At 43.0% G+C, this 20,928-nt stretch overlaps 2 protein-coding genes across 5 annotated transcripts; both read right to left on the bottom strand.

The window, feature by feature from the left end:
• Positions 1–372: 372 nt before the first annotated feature.
• On the bottom strand, positions 373–10,208 carry LOC108704624 (gastrula zinc finger protein XlCGF57.1-like). Of its 4 annotated transcripts, none has more exons than XM_041565695.1 (4): positions 9,982–10,208; positions 4,373–4,477; positions 2,114–2,328; positions 373–2,053 (listed from the first exon to the last, which is right to left on the bottom strand). In XM_041565695.1, exons 2-4 carry the CDS (start codon positions 4,404–4,406, stop codon positions 740–742), a joined length of 1,563 nt encoding a protein of 520 aa, XP_041421629.1. In that variant the 5' UTR covers positions 4,407–4,477; positions 9,982–10,208; the 3' UTR covers positions 373–739. The 4 variants fall into 4 exon arrangements, with proteins under 4 accessions (XP_041421629.1, XP_018096754.1, XP_018096753.1 ...); XM_018241265.2 differs by having other exon boundaries at positions 373–2,023; positions 2,084–2,328; positions 9,982–10,207; XM_018241264.2 differs by having other exon boundaries at positions 373–1,600; positions 1,640–2,328; positions 9,982–10,206.
• A 3,411-nt stretch (positions 10,209–13,619) lies between these two features.
• On the bottom strand, positions 13,620–19,774 carry LOC108704626. Its single transcript, XM_041565694.1, has 5 exons — positions 19,521–19,774; positions 17,128–17,249; positions 16,727–16,797; positions 15,701–15,755; positions 13,620–15,555 (listed from the first exon to the last, which is right to left on the bottom strand). The coding sequence occupies exons 2-5, from the start codon at positions 17,182–17,184 to the stop codon at positions 14,731–14,733; spliced, it is 1,008 nt and encodes a 335-aa protein (XP_041421628.1). The 5' UTR covers positions 17,185–17,249; positions 19,521–19,774; the 3' UTR covers positions 13,620–14,730.
• Positions 19,775–20,928: the final 1,154 nt, after the last annotated feature.

Below are 20,928 nucleotides of genomic sequence, written 5' to 3'. Positions count from 1 at the left end.
GGACACAACTTTTATATTATCTACAAAAACAAGTAAAGACTTCACAGGCTCTGTAGAGTCTCACAATGGAGCCTTGTTAATGCCTGTTAATAGAACTATGGCTTTAAGGCACCAAATTATACTATATGGGCCTTAAAGTTGCCAAGAATGGACAAGACAGTTGCTTGGAAATTAATCTGATAAAAACCAAGATTTAGATGTATTGGGAATTGAGGAGCACCAGAGGATGGCTGTAGCATAACATAAGAAACGTATTTGAGAGAAACAATGTCACTACCCTTTGAAAGTTACCAGTTCCCATGGGCTTCAAGAAGATATTTCACCAGTACAATGATCAATTCAGCAATGTTAAATAATGATGTACCTTAATAATTTGGATAAAAAGAAAACTTTATTTCACAATCACATTCATCTCCAGACTCAACCCAACTCAGATATGGCTGCTGAACTTCCCCAATTACTGACTTGTACTAAACAAAATTTCCCATGGAACAACCATCATGTCCACCTGAGACTCTTGTGCATATGTCAGCTGTTTACAGGAGAGAAACATAGTAGGTTCAAGGGTTCATTTTCAGAACACTTTGAAACTCTGTTTAGCACAAGAAAAAATATTCTTTCCAGCATAAGCCATCTGGAGACCAATCGCTGAAGGGTACCCCCAAAATGTACTTGGGAAGGGTTTATCATTTGTGACTGTGAAGATGAGCAACATCTCTTATCACTGTAGTTTGCTCAGCTATGTGGTGCAGACAAATGGCTTCTCTCCAGTGTGGCTCTTTAGATGAGAAACAAGAGCGCTCTTTGCCGTGTAGCTTTTTCCACACTCAGTACAGTCAAATGAATTCTCTCCTGTGTGAAACCTTAAATGAGAAACAAGAGAATGTTTTGACCTGAAGCTTTCGCCACACTCAGAGCAGACAAAAGGCTTTTTTCCTGTGTGAGTTTGACAATGGGCAAAGAGCTGACCCTTTTTCTTAAAGCTTTTACTACATTCAGTACATGCAAACGGTTTCTCTCTTGTGTGAATACGACAATGGACAACAAGTTCACCCTTTGTCCTGAAGGTTTTCACACATTGAGTACAGGCAAAGGGTTTCTCTCCTGTGTGAATCATAACATGCCGCTTAAGGTCTCCATTACTGCTAAAGCTCGACCCGCACTCAGAACAGGCAAACAGTTTCTCCCCAGTGTGACACTGAAGATGTAGCTTGAGTTGGATGCTAACCCTGAAGCCTTTCCCACACTCTTCACAGATATATGGTTTCTCCCCAGTGTGACTTAGCTGGTGATCAGCAAGCGCATGTTTCCATGTAAACTGTTTCCCACACTCTGGGCATGTGAAAGGCTTGACACCAGTATGAAGGAGATAATGAATGTTCAGCTTACTTTTGCACCTAAAGTTCTTTCCACACTCTGTGCACTCGTATGGTTTCTCCCCAGTGTGGATCATTTGGTGCCTTATAAGGTTCCTCTTTGTTATAAATGTTTTTCCACACTCTGTGCAAGGCAAAGTCATTCCTGTGTGAACTTTAAGATGAATCGTTAAGTTTCTTTTATCTTTATAGCTTTTCCCACACTCTGTGCAGACAAAAGGGTTTGGACGGGTGTGAATTTGGAGAGAACCATCTCGTGGCTCCGTACAGAATGAAGGATTTGCCCTGGTGTGAATTTTCATATGAGAATTAAGGTTGGTTTTTCTTAAGAAACATTTCCCACATTCGGGACAGATGAATGGTTTCTCTCCTGTGTGCATCCGATAATGGTCTTCAAGGCTACTTCTATCTCTGAGGCACTTCCCACACTCACTACATACATATCGTTGCTCTCCAGTGTGAATTCGAAGATGAACGTTGAGTTTACATTTGGCCTTGAAGCTTTTGCCACACTCATTACAGACAAAAGGCCTCTCTCCCGAGTCAGGTTTGAGTTCATTCTTGGCAGAAGGATTTACTTCATAGTGAGACTCATTTTGTGTTGTTAGATCTGAGGACTTTTCTTCTGTTTGATCTTCTTTAATTGCCTGACTTTGCTTCTTCTTTTCTTTAATTGCCTGACTTTGCTTCTTCTTTTCTTTAATTGCCTGACTTTGCTTCTTCTTTTCTTTAATTGCCTGACTTTGCTTCTTCTTGTTCAATGTCCTGCCCAATTTATTACACTTCGACGATTCCCCTGCTGTGTGAATTTGGGTTTGGTTGAGGTCCTGCTGAACATCTGGACTTTGGTCTCTTTTGATCTTGTTCAGCTGAGAGCTCTGTGATCCGTATGGAACGAAATTATATCCTTCAGCCCTGAAGAATGTTCTACTCTCCTTGTCTGGTAAGATCTCTAATAACATAAACACAGTCATGTCTCATGATTAATAAAATGCATGGAGGTGACAACGACAAACATAATACTAACAACTATGGAATTGGTAGACCGTGGCATTGAAGTGAAACTAATGGTAATGGCTGGAAGAGATGAAGAGAAGAGATGCATATTCAGATGTCATTGGAGTGATGAGCCTCAAACGGGAGCCTGGCCTCTAAGTTTAAGAAATACCCTCAAGTAAAACTCAGATGTTCAGGCTTTTGTTTGGAACCCCCTTTAAGGTTCTAAATGATCAGTAGGATTTGGTTTCTTGGTTGTATAACTTGGAAGTGAATGTAGAAATAGTAATAGGAGAAACAAGTCGACAGATTCTAGGTGGACAGACGTGGACCCATAGGAACAGGATATAAGTAGTGATGGGCGAATTTATTCGGCAGGCGTGAATTTGCAGCAAATTTCTGCATTTCGCCAACAAATAAAGTTTTTTTGATGCCGGTGCTGAAATCGACGCCAGCGTCAAAGTTTATATAACGCCGGCAACAGTTTAGACGCCGGCAACGATTAATGGACGCCCATTGCCCTTAATGGGCGCCGGCATCAACTTTTACGCTGACGCCCATTTTGATGCCGGTGAATTATGGCCGGCGTCAAAATCAGTTTCGCAAATTTTTCACCCATTTCAGTTTTGGTCTCCATCACTCAAACAGGACATTATTGTATTAGAGAGGGGACAGAGAAGGGCAACTAAGCTGGTAAAGGGAAAATCTTAGCTATGAGGAAAGACTGGCCAAATTGGGGATGTTCACTCTGGAGAAGAGGCGCTTAAGGGGTGATATGATAACTATGTATAAATATATAAGGGGATCATATAATAATCTCTCTAATGATTTATTTACCAGTAGGTCTTTCCAGCTGACACAAGGTCACCCATTCCCATTAGAAGAAAAGAGGTTCCAGCTAAATATTGGGAAGGGGTTTGTTACAGTGAGAGCTGTGAAGATGTGGAATTGTCTCCCTGAATCAGGGGTACAGGCTGATACATTAGATAGGTACAAGGAAGGGTTGGATGCTTTATTCACCAGTAGCTCCTCCCAGCAGACAGGAGGGAGCCAATGAGATTAGAGGAGGGAAAGGGGTGTTACAGGGAGAGCTGGGAAGTGAATCAGGGGTACAGGCTGATACATTAGATAGGTACAAGGAAGGGTCGGATGCTTTATTCACCAGTAGCTCCTCCCAGCAGACAGGAGGGAGCCAATGAGATTAGAGGAGGGAAAGGGGTGTTACAGGGAGAGCTGGGAAGTGAATCAGGGGTACAGGCTGATACATTAGATAGGTATAAGAAGGGGTTGGATGGTGTTTAGCAAGTGAGGGAATACAGGGATATGGGAAATAGCTCATAGTACAAGTTGATCCAGGGACTGGTCCCATTGCCATTTTGGAGTCAGGAAGGAATTTTTCCCCCTCTGAGGCAAATTGGAGAGACTTCAGATGAGGTTTTTTCACCTTCCTCTGGATCAACTGACAGTTAGGCAGGTTATATAAAGACTTAAGGTTGAACTTGATGGACGTGTGTCTTTTTTCAACCCAACTTACTAAGTTACTATGTCACTATGTTCACGGGAAATTTGTGAAATTTGTGGCGAAACAAAACAAATTCACCCATCACTGGACATAAGGTAAATTGTTAGTTGACTACTTAATTATTTTATTACCGTCTTTTGTATCTCTCTCACTATATATAAGAGGGTCTAAGAACAGTCTAAACAGTGATAATATGGGTGAGAACCAGGAGACAAAGGCTTCCAGCTGACCAAGCGACAAGTCAAGTTCTCCAAGTTTGCCCATAGGGGTCTCAAGCTGGACTGTATATGAAACAAGAAATACTGCCAGGCTGAGGGAGATCAGGGCATTGGTTGCTATGAGGATCCTCTAATCATGTTAATTAACAAAACAGGGAGTCTGGGAATCTTTTTTCACGTTTGATACAGAAGTGAGTTGACTGCAGTGAGTAGCCAATGGAGTAGTTGTATGAGCCAAGAAAGGACTGGAGGACACTCACTGATCTGATGCACCATCTTTGCCCTGGATCTCATTTCCCGATTGTCTTGAGGATTGGAAACAAATTATTCCCTGGATTAATCCTTATTGTCTCCAGCAGAACCACCTGCCAAAGTAAAACAGAAAGTTACTCCTTCCCCAGAATGTCACCAAACAAGAACTAGTGTCAGACATAATGCTGAGCCTGTGCCTCATGTGAATAAATAGAAGAACAATAACACAGGAGGAAACAGAGAATTAGATTGTGCTGATCTCCTGGAAACATTTGTTTATAATATAAACATTCATAATACGAGGTGCAAATAAGGTTTGTGTTTGAATTGCCTCATTTTATGAATTGATTATCTCAGTGTATATTGTAGGGGCCACTGTGCTATTATCTCACTGCTACTATAGGGGCTGCCGTGCTATTATCCACTGCTACTATAGGGGCTACTGTGCTATTATCCACTGCTACTATAGGGGCTGCCATGCTATTATACACTGCTACTATAGGGGCTGCTGTGCTATTATCCACTGCTACTATAGGGGCTGCTGTGCTATTATCCACTGCTACTATAGGGGCTGCTGTGCTATTATCCACTGCTACTATAGGGGCTGCTGTGCTATGATCCACTGCTACTATAGGGGCTGCTGTGCTATTACCCACTGCTACTATAGGGGCTGCTGTGCTATTATCCACTGCTACTATAGGGGCTGCTGTGCTATTATCCACTGCTACTATAGGGGCTGCTGTGCTATGATCCACTGCTACTATAGGGGCTGCTGTGCTATTATCTCACTGCTACTATAGGGTCTGTTGTGCTATTATCCACTGCTACTATATGGGCTGCTGTGCTATTATCCACTGCTACTATAGGGGTTGCTGTGCTATTATCCCTCTGCTACTATAGGGGCTGCTGTGCTATTATCCCTCTGCTACTATAGGGGCTGCTGTGCTATTATCCCTCTGCTACTATAGGGGCTGCTGTGCTATTATCCCTCTGCTACTATGGGGGCTGCTGTGCCATTATCCCACAGCTACTATAGGGTCTGCTGTGCTATTATCCACTGCTACTATAGGGGCTGTTGTGCTATTATCCACTGCTACTATAGGGGCTGCTGTGCTATTATCCACTGCTACTATAGGGGTTGCTGTGCTATTACCCACTGCTATTATAAGGGGCTGTTGTGTTATTACCCACTGCTACTATAGGGGCTGCCGTGCTATTATCCACTGCTACTTTAGGGGCTGCTGTGCTATTATCTCACTTCTACTATAGGGGCTGCTGTGCTATTATCCACTGCTACTTTAGGGGCTGCTGTGCTATTATCTCACTGTTACTATAGGGGCTGTTGTGCTATTATCCACTGCTACTATAGGGGCTGCTGTGCTTTTATCCACTGCTACTATAGGGGCTGCTGTGCTATGATCCACTGCTACTATAGGGGCTGCTGTGCTATGATCCCTCTGCTACTATAGGGGCTGCTGTGCTATTATCCCTCTGCTACTATAGGGGCTGCTGTGCTATTATCCCTCTGCTACTATGGGGGCTGCTGTGCCATTATCCCACAGCTACTATAGGGTCTGCTGTGCTATTATCCGCTGCTACTATAGGGGCTGTTGTGCTATTATCCACTGCTACTATAGGGGCTGCTGTGCTATTATCCACTGCTACTATAGGGGTTGCTGTGCTATTACCCACTGCTACTATAAGGGGCTGTTGTGTTATTACCCACTGCTACTATAGGGGCTGCCGTGCTATTATCCACTGCTACTTTAGGGGCTGCTGTGCTATTATCTCACTTCTACTATAGGGGCTGCTGTGCTATTATCCACTGCTACTATAGGGGCTGCTGTGCTATTATCCACTGCTACTTTAGGGGCTGCTGTGCTATTATCTCACTGTTACTATAGGGGCTGTTGTGCTATTATCCACTGCTACTATAGGGGCTGCTGTGCTTTTATCCACTGCTACTATAGGGGCTGCTGTGCTATGATCCACTACTACTATAGGGGCTGCTGTGCTATGATCCGCTGCTACTATAGGGGCTGCTGTGCTATTATCCACTGCTACTATAGGGGCTGTTGTGCTATTATCCACTGCTACTATAGGTGCTTCTGTGCTATTATCCACTATTATACTTCTTGATATCCACTCAGTACAAACTCAAAATAAAATTTATCACCAGATATTAATCGATAAGACCAAAATCATCAACACGGCAAGTATCCACAATACAATATACACTTTTACTAATAATAAGGAATTATCTAACTCGGAATCAAAGGAGGAATATGTGACTGATCTGGTCTGTTTAAGGAATTCTACCCTCAATCTTTTACTTTCCCATTAAGTCACTAGCTTGGACATCATAATATATATGTACTAATAAAAGGGAAAATAAACCCAAATTAAACAGATTATTCCCAGTTTTCAATGCTGGGAAAGTCGATGTTTAGGGTATGACTATACAAATATATAGGAATAACAAATATCCAAGCAGACAACTTAATTGGTATTAAATATAACTAAAATGTATATTTACTAGTTGTAAGTTCTCACTGGCCTGTGATGTCTCCCTGATCTCTTCCTGGAGCTTTAAGACATCTGATCCTTTTCTTTTATTTGGCTCGTAGTTCAAAAGTCTGTTCTTCTCTTTCCAGTTCTCTTTTTCAGTTCTTTCCTTTCTTAGTCTTTCCATCTTTCCTCCTTCTTTTAGCCCCTTTTTTTTTTCTATCCCAGTGTCTCCTAATTTATCCCTCATTTCTGTCTAAAACTCAACCCCTGGGATTAATCAAATAACCAACTGGAATTGAAGGGAAGTCTCCAAAGTTAAACTATCACCAGATAATGTAAATATTTAGTAAAACATCAATTATTGACCCCTGGGCATGATGTCCTACACTACCTGTAGATGTCACTATTGCCTCAAACATTGTGGCCTAAAAATATCCAAAAAATACAAAATAGCCTTTGACCTCCTTAGTCTGGTGTTAAACATTAATATTGACATTGCCTCAGACTGGAACAATGTTTTATGATTCCTCAATACCTTTGGTACATACAATATACTTGTGAACACACTAGCCGTTCAAAATTGGTCTGTCCTTGATTAATTATTACCCTAACAAACATATAGGCTCTATTCTATGGATAACTCTTACAATTCTTTATGATGTTCCCATTTTATACTCAAACAGACACCAAGGATTCTACAACCTCTGAAATTTGCTTAAACTTAAAGTTGTGAAACCCCTGGGTCACAGTCTGGTCGACTAAATTCTCCTTTCTAGAAAATAAATTTCATGGATCTTCACCATCCAACATTAATTTGTATAAAACAAAATAAAACACTTATTCCTCATTACTACATGATAGATCAAACATGTATAATATATAAATCATGTATACATACAATAATAGAAGGTTATATTATATAAAATAGAAACAATTATATGTTATTAGTGGACCTAAATATTCTTATGATTAATTATTAATTTATTTGAAAATCTGACATACTATAGGGGCTGCTGTGCTATTATCCACTGCTACTATAGGGGCTGCTGTGCTATTATCCTTCTGCTACTATAGGGGCTGCTGTGCTATTATCCACTGCTACTATAGGGGCTGCTGTGCTATTATCCACTGCTACTATAGGGGCTGCCATGCTATTATACACTGTTACTATAGGGGCTGCTGTGCTATTATCCACTGCTACTATAGGGGCTGTTGTGCTATTATCCACTGCTACTATAGGGGCTGCTGTGCTATTATCCACTGCTACTATAGGGGCTGCCATGCTATTATACACTGCTACTATAGGGGCTGCTGTGCTATTATCCACTGCTACTATAGGGGCTGTTGTGCTATTATCCACTGCTACTATAGGGGCTGCTGTGCTATTATCCACTGCTACTATAGGGGCTGCCATGCTATTATACACTGCTACTATAGGGGCTGCTGTGCTATTATCCACTGCTACTATAGGGGCTGCTGTGCTATTATCCCACTGTTACTATAGGGGCTGCTGTGCTATTATCCACTGCTACTATAGGGGCTGCTGTGCTATTATCCACTGCTACTATAGGGGCTGCTGTGCTATTATCCCACTGTTACTATAGGGGCTGTTGTGCTATTATCCACTGCTACTATAGGGGCTGCTGTGCTATTATCCACTGCTACTATATGGGCTGTTGTGCTATTATCCACTGCTACTATAGGGGCTGTTGTGCTATTATCCACTGCTACTATAGGGGCTGCTGTGCTATTATCCACTGCTACTATATAGGCTGTTGTGCTATTATCCACTGCTACTATAAGGGCTGCTGTGCTATTATCCACTGTTACTATAAGGGCTGCTGTGCTATTATACACTGCTACTACAGGGGCTGCTGTGCTATTATCCACTGCTACTATAGGGGCTGCTGTGCTATTATCCACTGCTACTATAGGGGCTGCTGTGCTATTATCCCACTGTTACTATAGGGGCTGTTGTGCTATTATCCACTGCTACTATAGGGGCTGCTGTGCTATTATCCACTGCTACTATAGGGGCTGCTTGTGCTATTATCCACTGCTACTATAGGGCCTGCCATGCTATTATACACTGCTACTATAGGGGCTGCCATGCTATTATCCACTGCTACTATAGGGGCTGCTGTGCTATTATCCACTGTTACTATAAGGGCTGCTGTGCTATTATCCACTGCTACTATAGGGGCTGCTGTGCTATTATCCAATGCTACTATAGGGGCTGCTGTGCTATTATCCACTGCTACTATAGGGGCTGCTGTGCTATTACCCACTGCTACTATAAGGGCTGCTGTGCTATTATCCACTGCTACTATAGGGGCTGCTGTGCTATTATCCACTGTTACTATAAGGGCTGCTGTGCTATTATACACTGCTACTACAGGGGCTGCTGTGCTATTATCCACTGCTACTATAGGGGCTGCTGTGCTATTATCCACTGCTACTATAGGGGCTGCTGTGCTATTATCCCACTGTTACTATAGGGGCTGTTGTGCTATTATCCACTGCTACTATAGGGGCTGCTGTGCTATTATCCACTGCTACTATAGGGGCTGCTTGTGCTATTATCCACTGCTACTATAGGGCCTGCCATGCTATTATACACTGCTACTATAGGGGCTGCCATGCTATTATACACTGCTACTATAGGGGCTGCTGTGCTATTATCCACTGTTACTATAAGGGCTGCTGTGCTATTATCCACTGCTACTATAGGGGCTGCTGTGCTATTATCCAATGCTACTATAGGGGCTGCTGTGCTATTATCCACTGCTACTATAGGGGCTGCTGTGCTATTACCCACTGCTACTATAAGGGCTGCTGTGCTATTATCCACTGCTACTATAGGGGCTGCTGTGCTATTATCCACTGCTACTATAGGGGCTGCTGTGCTATTACCCACTGCTACTATAGGGGCTGCTGTGCTATTATCCACTGCTACTATAGGGGCTGCTGTGCTATTATCCACTGCTGTTGGTTGTGTACAGTAAAAAGGTGGGTCTGGGATGTGATATTGTCCTTCTGAGCAGTAACTAACACACAACTCACCTATTCACACACTATTACAGTTGTACAGAGAATGCTGGGAACTCACCTGCAGGGAATTCTTTTCTGTGCACAGGATTAGGGGTCAGGGCTGCGGATAGAAAACTGTTCCCTTACTCACCCCCTTCTCTTCTTCCTTCCAGTCTCTATTCCCCCAGTTTAGCAAAACTTCCCCTCGTTGTGTTACATTGTATCTGTGTGTGAAGCTTGTGAGACGGACAACAATTGCCTTTCCCTTCTCCTCCAGTTCCCCCCAGACTCAGTGGTACAGTCCCGTCCCAGGGTGAGTCCATGTTCAGCCTCTGAGCAAGCCCCTCCCCCACACAGTCATTGAGTTACAGGGAGACACTGGGTGTCACTAAATCTCTCCCCCAACATTGAATCCACATCCTGTAAAGTAAATCACTTACACACTGCATAGAAACCAGTTCAGTCTGCAGCATGTATTTACTGCTACTGAGCCCTGCAGCGTGTGTAATCAATATGTGACCCCACTCTACAGGAACTGTCAATCAAAAATATATCTACCTCCAACATTTTAACTTTATCTCTTTTTCCCCTCATCCCTGTATGTGTCCCCCCAATATTACCCCTTTATATAGGGACTTATGGGAAATACACTGAGCTGAACTCTGTACCCCACATTAGCTGTATCCCCCCAATATTCCCCTTTATATAGGGACCTATGGGAAATACACTGAGCTGAACTCTGTACCCCACATTAGCTGTATCCCCCCAATATTGCTCTTTATATAGGGACTTATGGGAAATACACTGAGCTGAACTCTGTACCCCATATTAGCTGCATCCCCCCAATATTGCCCTTTATATAGGGACTTAGGGGAAATAAACTGAGCTGAACTCTGTACCCCACATTAGCTGTATCCCCCCAATATTCCCCTTTATATAGGGACTTATGGGAAATACACTGAGCTGAACTCTGTACCCCACATTAGCTGTATCCCCCCAATATTCTCCTTTATATAGGGACTTATGGGAAATACACTGAGCTGAACTCTGTACCCCACATTAGCTGTATCCCCCCAATATTCCCCTTTATATAGGGACTTATGGGAAATACACTGAACTCAGTGTGAACTCAGCGCACCTGACCCCAACCCAAAAATTGTTGCCATTGTAGGACCTGCACCCACATCTTCTTGCTCTGTACTCTGCTACTACTACTGTGTGTGCCTCTGGTTCCAACACAGAGAATCTTCTGAGAAGAGGAGGAGGAGAGAACCTCCCCAGTCTGTCCCACACCCAACCCTAACCCTCAATGGCCATATCTCAAGCCAGGCCCACTGAACTGGAACTCACACATCACAAGATGTCACATATAAGTCACATGATGCAGTGAAACTGGCTAATTCTAAGAAATAAAATGTCCCATAATGTAAATTCGAGCTCTGTGTTAGTGTTCAGGTCCATTGAAATGCTGGACCAGCACCTACAGGACATTGGCTTGTTCTTATAAAAACTTTCCACACCATAAGATTTTGTTCAACACTTCATTCCATTAGAAAACGTATGATATGGTGACTATTAAAGGACAAGTCGAGTGAATAGAATCACTAACCTTGGCTCAGGGGCCAATGCTCCTCTTGAAAACACAATTTCCAAAGTCTCCATGGACAGTCGCCTGGAACAAGGGCTCAAGACGATGTGCAGTGGGGGGGGGGGGGACAGGGTTAACAAATGTTCAAAGCTTTTCCCTTACTCACGACACACAAACGGTTTCTCTTCTTGGTGAATCCAAAGATGAGATTCAAATTCTTTCATTTCCTTGTAGTATTTCCCAGTGTGGGAACAAATAAAGTTATTCTCATTTTTTTGACCCCAAAGGTGACTGTCATGGACCAGTAGATGTTCCTGGAGGTCCCTGTTCCATAAGAAGCCCTTATTACATTCAGTGCAGGTGAATGGTTTCCTCCCAGTATGAAGTTATTTGTGAGCTATGAGGACATTTCCCACATTTAGAGCAGACAAACTTCTGCTCCTCCCCATGTGAATTCTCTGGTGGGTGAGAAGGTTTCCACTGTTTTGGGCATATAAAAGTTTTCCCAGCATAATACAGTATTCTTTAGACCAGTGACCCCCAACCAGTAGCTCATGAGCAACATGTTGCTCCCCAACCCCTTGGTTGTTGCTCCCCAAACTCTCGTATGTTGCTCCCAGTGGCCTCAAAGCAGGTACTATTTTTTGATTCCCTGACTTGAAGGCAAGTTTTGGTTGTATAAAAACCAGGTGTCCTGCCAAACAGAAACTCCTGTAGGCTGACAATCCATATAGGGACTATCAAATGTCCAATCACAGCCCTTATTTGGCATCTCCAGGAACTTTTTTTATACTTGTGTTGCTCCCCAACTCTTTTTACATTTGAATATGGCTCATGGATAAAAAAGGTTAAATACCCCTGCTTTAGAGAAACCAGTTGATTTGACGTTTTCTGTAGGAACATCTGAAGAACATATCTTCTTCCTTTCTATACCAAGACATGAAGACCCCTCTGATATGTAATACTCCTGCCCATTCCATGGCTGTTTGCTATTATTGGATGCCAGGCCAGATACACTCCCTGGAGACACTGATTGAGGTTCTCCTGAATTTTGCTCACTCCTTCTCTTCTGACCTTATTCATATTTGGTGCTGGAGAGTGAAACAGACCTATGCAGGGGTGAATATAGCATTTCTGGGTATCTATTTTATATATACATCACATTCTTCATACATTTCTATTTATCTAAAGGAAGGCAAAGGACAGTGGAGGAAAGGGTGCAGGGGCACGTTGTACCTTATGCCATTGCACAGCTCTAAAATGGGGTGTCATGAGCCCCAGTTCCATATATGATGTCACTTCTGGGAAGGACAATATTGGGGATTGGAGATGTTTTTTTTTTGGGGGGGGGGGTCTGCAGTGTATTTATCACATACAGCTTTTATCCAAGATTAGCAGAGTCCAGACCAGAGTCCCCCAGGCCTTCTCTATTCCTTTGATCCATATCAACCAATCAGACATTATGACAGTATAATCCCCCCAAAAATGTGGTCAGTCTGTGACTCCCAGTAATTCGATTGGGCACCTTACAGATTTCTTTGAGTGTCACATTTATTTTGTTCTCTGGTTTGAATGGTGATGCCTTGTGGGTGCCTGGGGAGCAAATAGTAACACTGACGCTACTCCCCACTGCACCCTGGGACTGGCTCCTCACTCCATACTCACTCACTGGCTCCTTACTCACTCACATACAGACTCTATACTCATTTACTGGCTCCTCACTCACAAACAGACTCCATACCCACTTTCTGGCTCCTCACTCACATACAGACTCCATACTAACTCACTGACTCACTCATATGTGCCCATCTTTTTCTCTTCTCTGCACTGCTGATTCTGACTCCTGAAACAATGTAGCTGGAGCCAGGGGGCTTAACTACCGGGGGTGCAGGGGGTGCTATAACAATGGGGTCTGCACCCCCTTGTTGCCTCCAGACGCTCACGGCAATGCAAAGCTCCACATGGTCAGTTACCCATAAAGATTGCACCCATATATTTTTTTATTTCCTGTTATTTACATAGATCCAACGCATTCCACAGCGCTTTACATTGCCCTTATACATCATTCCCTGCCCCAGAGGAGCTTACAATCTAAGGACCCTATCACAGGCTTGGATGAGGCTGAAACATTTCCAAAAAAAGTCTTGACTTTTATTAAACTCCATATAAAGTCACATAATGAGTTGATCTTTGCTGCAGAACAGGTACCGTATTGTGCTTCTCCTTTGGGAATAGGGTGCAGTTCACCCATCTGACACCAACATGCAGTGGAAGCCTCTCCCCTACTGATTGGCCATTTAGTAGAAATAGCCCTGGCGGTGGTGCTGGGCATAGGGTCTCACTGCAGGCAGAGCTTTGTAGTTCAGCAACATCTGGAGAGATGGATAAGTTATCTAAATGGGGAATCCTGGGAGGAAAAAGATACAAATTGCATGGGTGTGTACTTGGCTACCAGCTCCTGCTAATGTTCTCTGGTTGCTAAGGCAAGTCACCCTGGTAACTGATTAACATATTGCTGTGAGGTGTGATTCTTAGCCAGGCCCTTTCTTGTGCAGCATCGCATCTGGCATCCTAAACATTGCCTGGTTGCTATGGTCTGTGAACCTAGTAACACTTTAAAGGAAAAAGAAAGGCAATATATTATACACCCCCCAACGAACAATACTACTTTATTAAACTAATGAAAAGCTTAATGGAACCCAAGACTGGTTAGAGGGGTCAGTCACCTGACTATTAACTGAGAACTGACAGTTTGCAATTAGTCTACACTTTTGTTTTGCATAGTTTACCCTAGCAACCAGGCAGCAGGAAGTCAGAATGGAAGTTCAAGAGGAAGGAGCCAGGAAAAGGACATGCCATTCACAATAACAGTTACGTGCCCCCTCCTTCCCACCAACAACTTGAAAATCGATTTCTCTAAAATTATCAAAAACCAAATCTTTTTATCATATGTGTCCAAGGTTCAGCAGGTGGCTATTAGTCAATGCTGACCCAATGCTAGCCCTCGAGGCAACGAAGCACTTCCACACTGGGAAAAAATGCACCTGCCAATAACCCACAGCAACCAATCAGTGATTAGCTCTTTTCAGCGACTTCTAGAACAATGAAAAGATTGATTTGTTGCCTTAAGTTACAGTCCACACACCTATTTGCCCATTGTTTAAAGGGCCACAATGCTCTAATATTGATTGTGGGGCAGCACCCCATGACCCAACAGAAGCTCAGAGTAGAGAGACCACCTCATACATAGTCCCCATCCCTACGACTGCGCACATAAAACATGTTCCTGATGCCCTGGTTAATAGCCGTACGGCCTTTGGCTAAAGCCTCGTCTGCCATGTCTTTAGGGAAGTAGTCATGAAAGGCATGCTGGATGGCATGGACCCGCCTTGGGCTGAGGGGCATTTTCTGATCGGTGCCATTGAAGTTGTGCCCATAGAGTTCCTCCTCGGTGAAAAGCAGCTTTGCAAGTTGCCATCCAAAGGCCCCGGGGTTGTTGACATCTACTTGTCTCCGGATAGACATGGCCAAGTCTTCACCCACCCTTAGCTCTACAGCATTGACTGGCACGTTTGGTGAGCTGATGATGGTGACTGGACCCTGCCAATCACAGTGGAAACGTTGTTTTCTCCGTCTTTTAACGACAGGGAAACATGGGGGGCTGGAGCTGGAGAAATAATGCACTGAAGGGTCGGGGTAGAGATGAGAGACAATTGGTTGGTCCTCATCCTCCTCCTCCTCAATGTCCAACTTTAATGATTGAGAGTGAGCATCATTAGACAGAACCTCATGCCCCCCTTGCCCAAGATCATCAGGAGGGTCTTCAAACAAAGACAGTGCTGGGGGGATCCTCCTCTCCTCGTTTTTCTTACAACTGTTCAAAAACTCAACAATTTCATCCAAGGAGCTGAAGCAATACACAGGGGGGGTCTGTGTTGCCACCTCGTTCCCTTGAAATCTTGTATATAACCCATCTTCTACCCCAGGCGAAGGGGCAAGAGATGCGCTGTCTTGTGCATGGAACGGCTCCTCTCGGCAGCCCTCAGTCCTAATCTCCTGGATCTCCTGCAAGCAGAGAAAGAACATGAAACCAAACCCAATATCTAAACCCAACCAGGAGGCCATGAGGAGTTGAAGGTTGCGGTGCAATAAGGCTACAAATCATATCTAGAGATGTATCAATGTGCAGTGAGGGAACAATTCTGCCCACCTGGTTCTGTGCCACCATCTTCCGTCTGATCAGCCCCAGTGGCTCCTTGTGTTTGCTGTAAAACAGGGGTTCTTAGGGTTTGTTATTTCATAGGGAAAATTAAATTTAAATTTACTCAGAAGGGGAAAAATGTCCTTCTGATTCCAAGGGCAATCAGACCAGTCCCTTGATTAACTTTGTACTAAAAATCTGATCCTTCCTTGTACTTATTTAATGTATCAGCCTGTACCACTGATTCACTTCCCAGCTCTCCCTGTAACACCCCTTTCCCTCCTCTAATCTCATTGGCTCCCTCCTGTCTGCTGGGAGGAGCTACTGATGAATAAAGCATCCGACCCTTCCTTATACCTATCTAATGTATCAGCCTGTACCACTGATTCACTTCCCAGCTCTCCCTGTAACACCCCTTTCCCTCCTCTAATCTCATTGGCTCCCTCCTTTCTGCTGGGAGGAGCTACTGGTGAATAAAGCATCCGACCCTTCCTTATACCTATCTAATGTATCAGCCTGTACCACTGATTCACTTCCCAGCTCTCCCTGTAACACCCCTTTCCCTCCTCTAAACTCATTGGCTCCCTCCTGTCTGCTGGGAGGAGCTACTGGTGAATAAAGCATCCGACCCTTCCCTGTACCTATCTAATGTATCAGCCTGTACCACTGATTCACTTCCCAGCTCTCCCTGTAACACCCTTTCCCTCCTCTAATCTCATTGGCTCCCTCCTGTCTGCTGGGAGGAGCTACTGGTGAATAAAGCATCCGACCCTTCCTTGTACCTATCTAATGTATCAGCCTGTACCCCTGATTCACTTCCCAGCTCTCCCTGTAACACCCCTTTCCCTTCTCTAATCTCATTGGCTCCCTCCTGTCTGCTGGGAGGAGCTACTGGTGAATAAAGCATCCGACCCTTCCTTGTACCTATCTAATGTATCAGCATGTACCACTGATTCAGAGAGACAATTCCACATCTTCCCAGCTCTCCCTGTAGCACCCCTTTCCCTCCTTAACATGGAAGCTCCTTACACTCACCTTTTCTTAGTAAGAGGCACTTTTGGGATAGTGACTTGTACCTCTGCAGGGGGCGGGGATTCCTCTGGATTCTGTAAGTACAGGAAAGGGTTACAAGTAGATCAGTTACTGGTACATTCTGACACCCCCACCTTCCCCAGATACTATGGGCAAATAATGGAGGTGTACCCCTTAAATGTTCCCTATATTGGGCCAAATGACATGATGTTACACACCATCTGGGGTACATATTCTGATATAGAGGTACAGGGGCTCCCCACCATCTCATCCTGCTGCTATAGATAAAGATGGACTTCATAGAATCCCACTGTATTTAAGCAGTGATTTTAGGGGAGACTTTATTGCACACATGGGGAACACAGACCTCAAGGTTTCAATTGATCAGATCAGCACCCCCTCACCTGTACAACCATCTTGACGCTGCTGTTTTTTCGGGGGGTTCGACCCACAGTTGACATATCTGAGAGGGGGATTTTGTTTTCATGTAAAGGGGGCAGCTCTGAGTGCAGAGGGGTCTCAGGGACTGGAGAGACAAAGACAATGAGTTAATTGGGTAATGTAACCCCCCAATGAATTTTCCTCCCACCCAAACTAAAATGACCAAATGGTTTGTCTCCCTTCTCTTTAACCCCCTTTCCCTTCTCTCCTTCTTTCTCTCAACCCCTCTCCTTTCCTTTTCTATTCCCCCAACTGTTTGGCCTTACTCTCCCCCATCCTCCCTCTTCTCTCCCCTTCTATATTTCTCCTCTCCCCCATTTGCCTCTCTACTCCCTAACCCCCTTTCCCTTCTCTCCTTCTGTCTCTCACCCCCCTCTCCTTTCCTTTTCTCCCCAACTGTTTGGCCTTACTCTCCCCCATCCTCCCTCTTCTCTCCCCTTCTATATTTCTCCTCTCCCCCATTTATCTCTCTACTCCCTAACCCCCTTTTACTTCTCTCCTTCTGTCTCTCATCCCCTCTCCTTTCCTTTTCTCCCCCAACTGTTTGGCCTTACTCTCCCCCATCCTCCCTCTTCTCTCCCCTTCTATATTTCTCCTCTCCCCCATTTGCCTCTCTACTCCCTAACCCCCTTTCCCTTCTCTCCTTCTGTCTCTCACCCCCCTCTCCTTTCCTTTTCTCCCCAACTGTTTGGCCTTACTCTCCCCCATCCTCCCTCTTCTCTCCCCTTCTATATTTCTCCTCTCCCCCATTTATCTCTCTACTCCCTAACCCCCTTTTACTTCTCTCCTTCTGTCTCTCATCCCCTCTCCTTTCCTTTTCTCCCCCAACTGTTTGGCCTTACTCTCCCCCATCCTCCCTCTTCTCTCCCCTTCTATATTTCTCCTCTCCCCCATTTATCTCTCTACTCCCTAACCCCCTTTTACTTCTCTCCTTCTGTCTCTCATCCCCTCTCCTTTCCTTTTCTCCCCCAACTGTTTGGCCTTACTCTCCCCCATCCTCCCTCTTCTCTCCCCTTCTATATTTCTCCTCTCCCCCATTTGCCTCTCTACTCCCTAACCCCCTTTCCCTTCTCTCTTTCTGTCTCTCATCCCCTCTCCTTTCCTTTTCTGTTATTTCTGGGGAATATTTATAGAATATAAAATATATAATGTAGAATATAGAATTTTTATACAAAAGGTATAGTATAATATAATAATGTTAATAACAATAGGGTAATATAATAAGATAATATGATATGACAGGTAGAAGATAATGCAATAAGATATTATGATCATTCATTTGTAGAACTGTGACATATTCCATAGCGCTGTACAATGAATAGATACATACAATAAACATATAGAGTTACGTACATAGCAATAAATAACCGATACAAGAGGTAAAGTTGGTCCTGCCAAAGAGCTTACAATCTAAAGAATAATATTATATGAGAGGTACAGGACCTATTATCTGGCAGATTCTGATAGAGAGGGCCCTGTATATGGGACAATACGTTTCTGATTCAGTCTGGATGGGCTCAGTCATTGCCTTTGTCACCTGCTGTACATCATGAAAAAAGGGATTTGTTCTAACGACATCCAACTGTGTAACTGTTCTCTTTCCTTAATTAGGCCACACCAGTCAGACCAATGTAGTATGTAAATGGAGAATAGGGTGGAGCACACAAGACTCTGATGCAAAATATTTATTGATCACCAAATGATTTGTGTGCTCCACCCTATTCTCCATTTACCTGCTGCACATCCAGTCTTACAGCCCTCCTGCTCTCAATTAACTACTACTCCTATTATGTATGTGTGTATATATACTGTATATATGTGTGTGTGTATATATGTGTGTATATATATATATATATATAAAAGTGTGTGTGTCTATACTGTATATAAATATATATATATACCTTGAGAAAGGTCCCTGAGTGGACCGAAACGTCACGTTGGCTGTAACTGCCACATTTAAATACAATTTCTTCACTGAAACCCCTGGAGTTGCTGGTCATTGGAATAATATATATATATATATATGTATATGCATTTGTCCCTGGGACAGGAGGTCAGGCAAGGACACTAGCACAGCACATAATAATAATAATAATAATAACAATAATAATAATAATAATAATAACAATAAGAGCTGCGTGGCCTCCCCCTGTCACATTGCCTCCACCCCCCGTATCCCCCACCCCCTCGGATACCCTCCACTTCCTGCTGGGATCTGACAGTGAGCTCTGTACTGCCAGCTGTGCACTTCCTGTGTGCACCCCCTAATCCTTCCCCCCCTCAGCCCCGTCCTCTCCCCCTGAGCAGCTGGAGTGTAGGAAGGTTATACTGTGCCCCATATACAGTGTATAGTTACCCTCGCTGTGCAGTCCCTCTGGCTCTGTGGATATGGAGAGTGGGGGAGACTGGGGGAGACTGGGGGAGAGTGGGGGAGCAGTTGGGTTGGGGGGAAGAGGACAAAGAGGGGTTGAGAGCTGAGAGGAGACTCAGGCTGGAATGAGAGAAGAGGATTTGGGGGGGGGGGAGTAGTAACACTGCCGTCAGAATGAATGGCTAATGACACTGCGTTGTTAACTCATTGGGAGGGGGCAGCACTCACAGACCAGCAGTCTGGGCACCTGGAGAAAGAGCTGCCACTTGGCTACTAATGAGTTAATCCTCATGTGACAGTCTGGCCACTGCACTCTCTTATAGGCGACTCTGTAACCAACTGTAATGACTTACTGCTCTTCCACTATATACTCTATATACACTATATACTCTATATACTCTATATACTCTATATACACGATATACACTCTATATAATCTATGTACTCTATATACTCTATATACACTATATACTCTGTATACTCTATATACACTATATACTCTATATACTCTATATACTCTATATACTCTATATACTCTATATACTCTATATACACGATATACACTCTATATAATCTATGTACTCTATATACTCTATATACACTATATACTCTATATACTCTATATACACTATATACTCTATATACTCTATATACACTATATACACTATATACACTATATACTCTATATACTCTATATAACCTATATACACTATATACTCTATATACTCTATATACTCCATATACACTATATACTCTATATACACTATATACTCTATATACACTATATACACTATATACTCTATATACACTATATACTCTATATACTCTATATACACTATATACACTATATACACTATATACTCTATATACTCTATATAACCTATATACACTATATACTCTATATACACTATATACTCTATATACTCTATATACACTATATACACTATATACTCTATATACACTATATACTCTATATACTCTATATACACTATATACACTATATACACTATATACTCTATATACTCTATATAACCTATATACACTATATACTATATATACTCTATATACTCTATATACACTATATACTCTATATACACTATATACTCTATATACTCTATATACACTATATACTCTATATACACTAAACACTCTATATACTCTATATACACGATATACTCTATATACACTATATACACTATATACTCTATATACACTATATACTCTATATACACTATATACTCTATATACTCTATATACTCTATATACACTAAACACTCTATATACTCTATATACACTATATACTCTATATACACTATATACTCTATATACACTATATACTCTATAAACACTATATACTCTATATACACTATATACTCTATATACTCTATATACT

Source organism: Xenopus laevis, chromosome 6L (genome assembly GCF_017654675.1).
Source record: "Xenopus laevis strain J_2021 chromosome 6L, Xenopus_laevis_v10.1, whole genome shotgun sequence".
Lineage (NCBI taxonomy): Eukaryota > Metazoa > Chordata > Amphibia > Anura > Pipidae > Xenopus > Xenopus laevis.
The sequence above is the reverse complement of the archived record's forward strand: the minus strand, read 5'-3'. Positions and strand labels throughout refer to the sequence as shown.

Excerpts from the sequence above, each read along its gene's own strand:
- LOC108704624 (XM_018241262.2), bottom strand. The coding sequence starts at position 4,406 with ATGAGATCCAGGGCAAAGATGGTGCATCAGATCA. Across the intron at positions 2,329-4,372 it reads AAAGATGGTGCATCAGATCA|AGATCTTACCAGACAAGGAG; the intron begins GTGAGTGTCCTC and ends TTATGTTATTAG.
- LOC108704626 (XM_041565694.1), bottom strand. The coding sequence starts at position 17,184 with ATGTCAACTGTGGGTCGAACCCCCCGAAAAAACAGCAGCGTCAAGATG. Across the intron at positions 16,798-17,127 it reads GCGTCAAGATGGTTGTACAG|AATCCAGAGGAATCCCCGCC; the intron begins GTGAGGGGGTGC and ends CTGTACTTACAG. Across the intron at positions 15,556-15,700 it reads AGATGGTGGCACAGAACCAG|GAGATCCAGGAGATTAGGAC; the intron begins GTGGGCAGAATT and ends CTCTGCTTGCAG.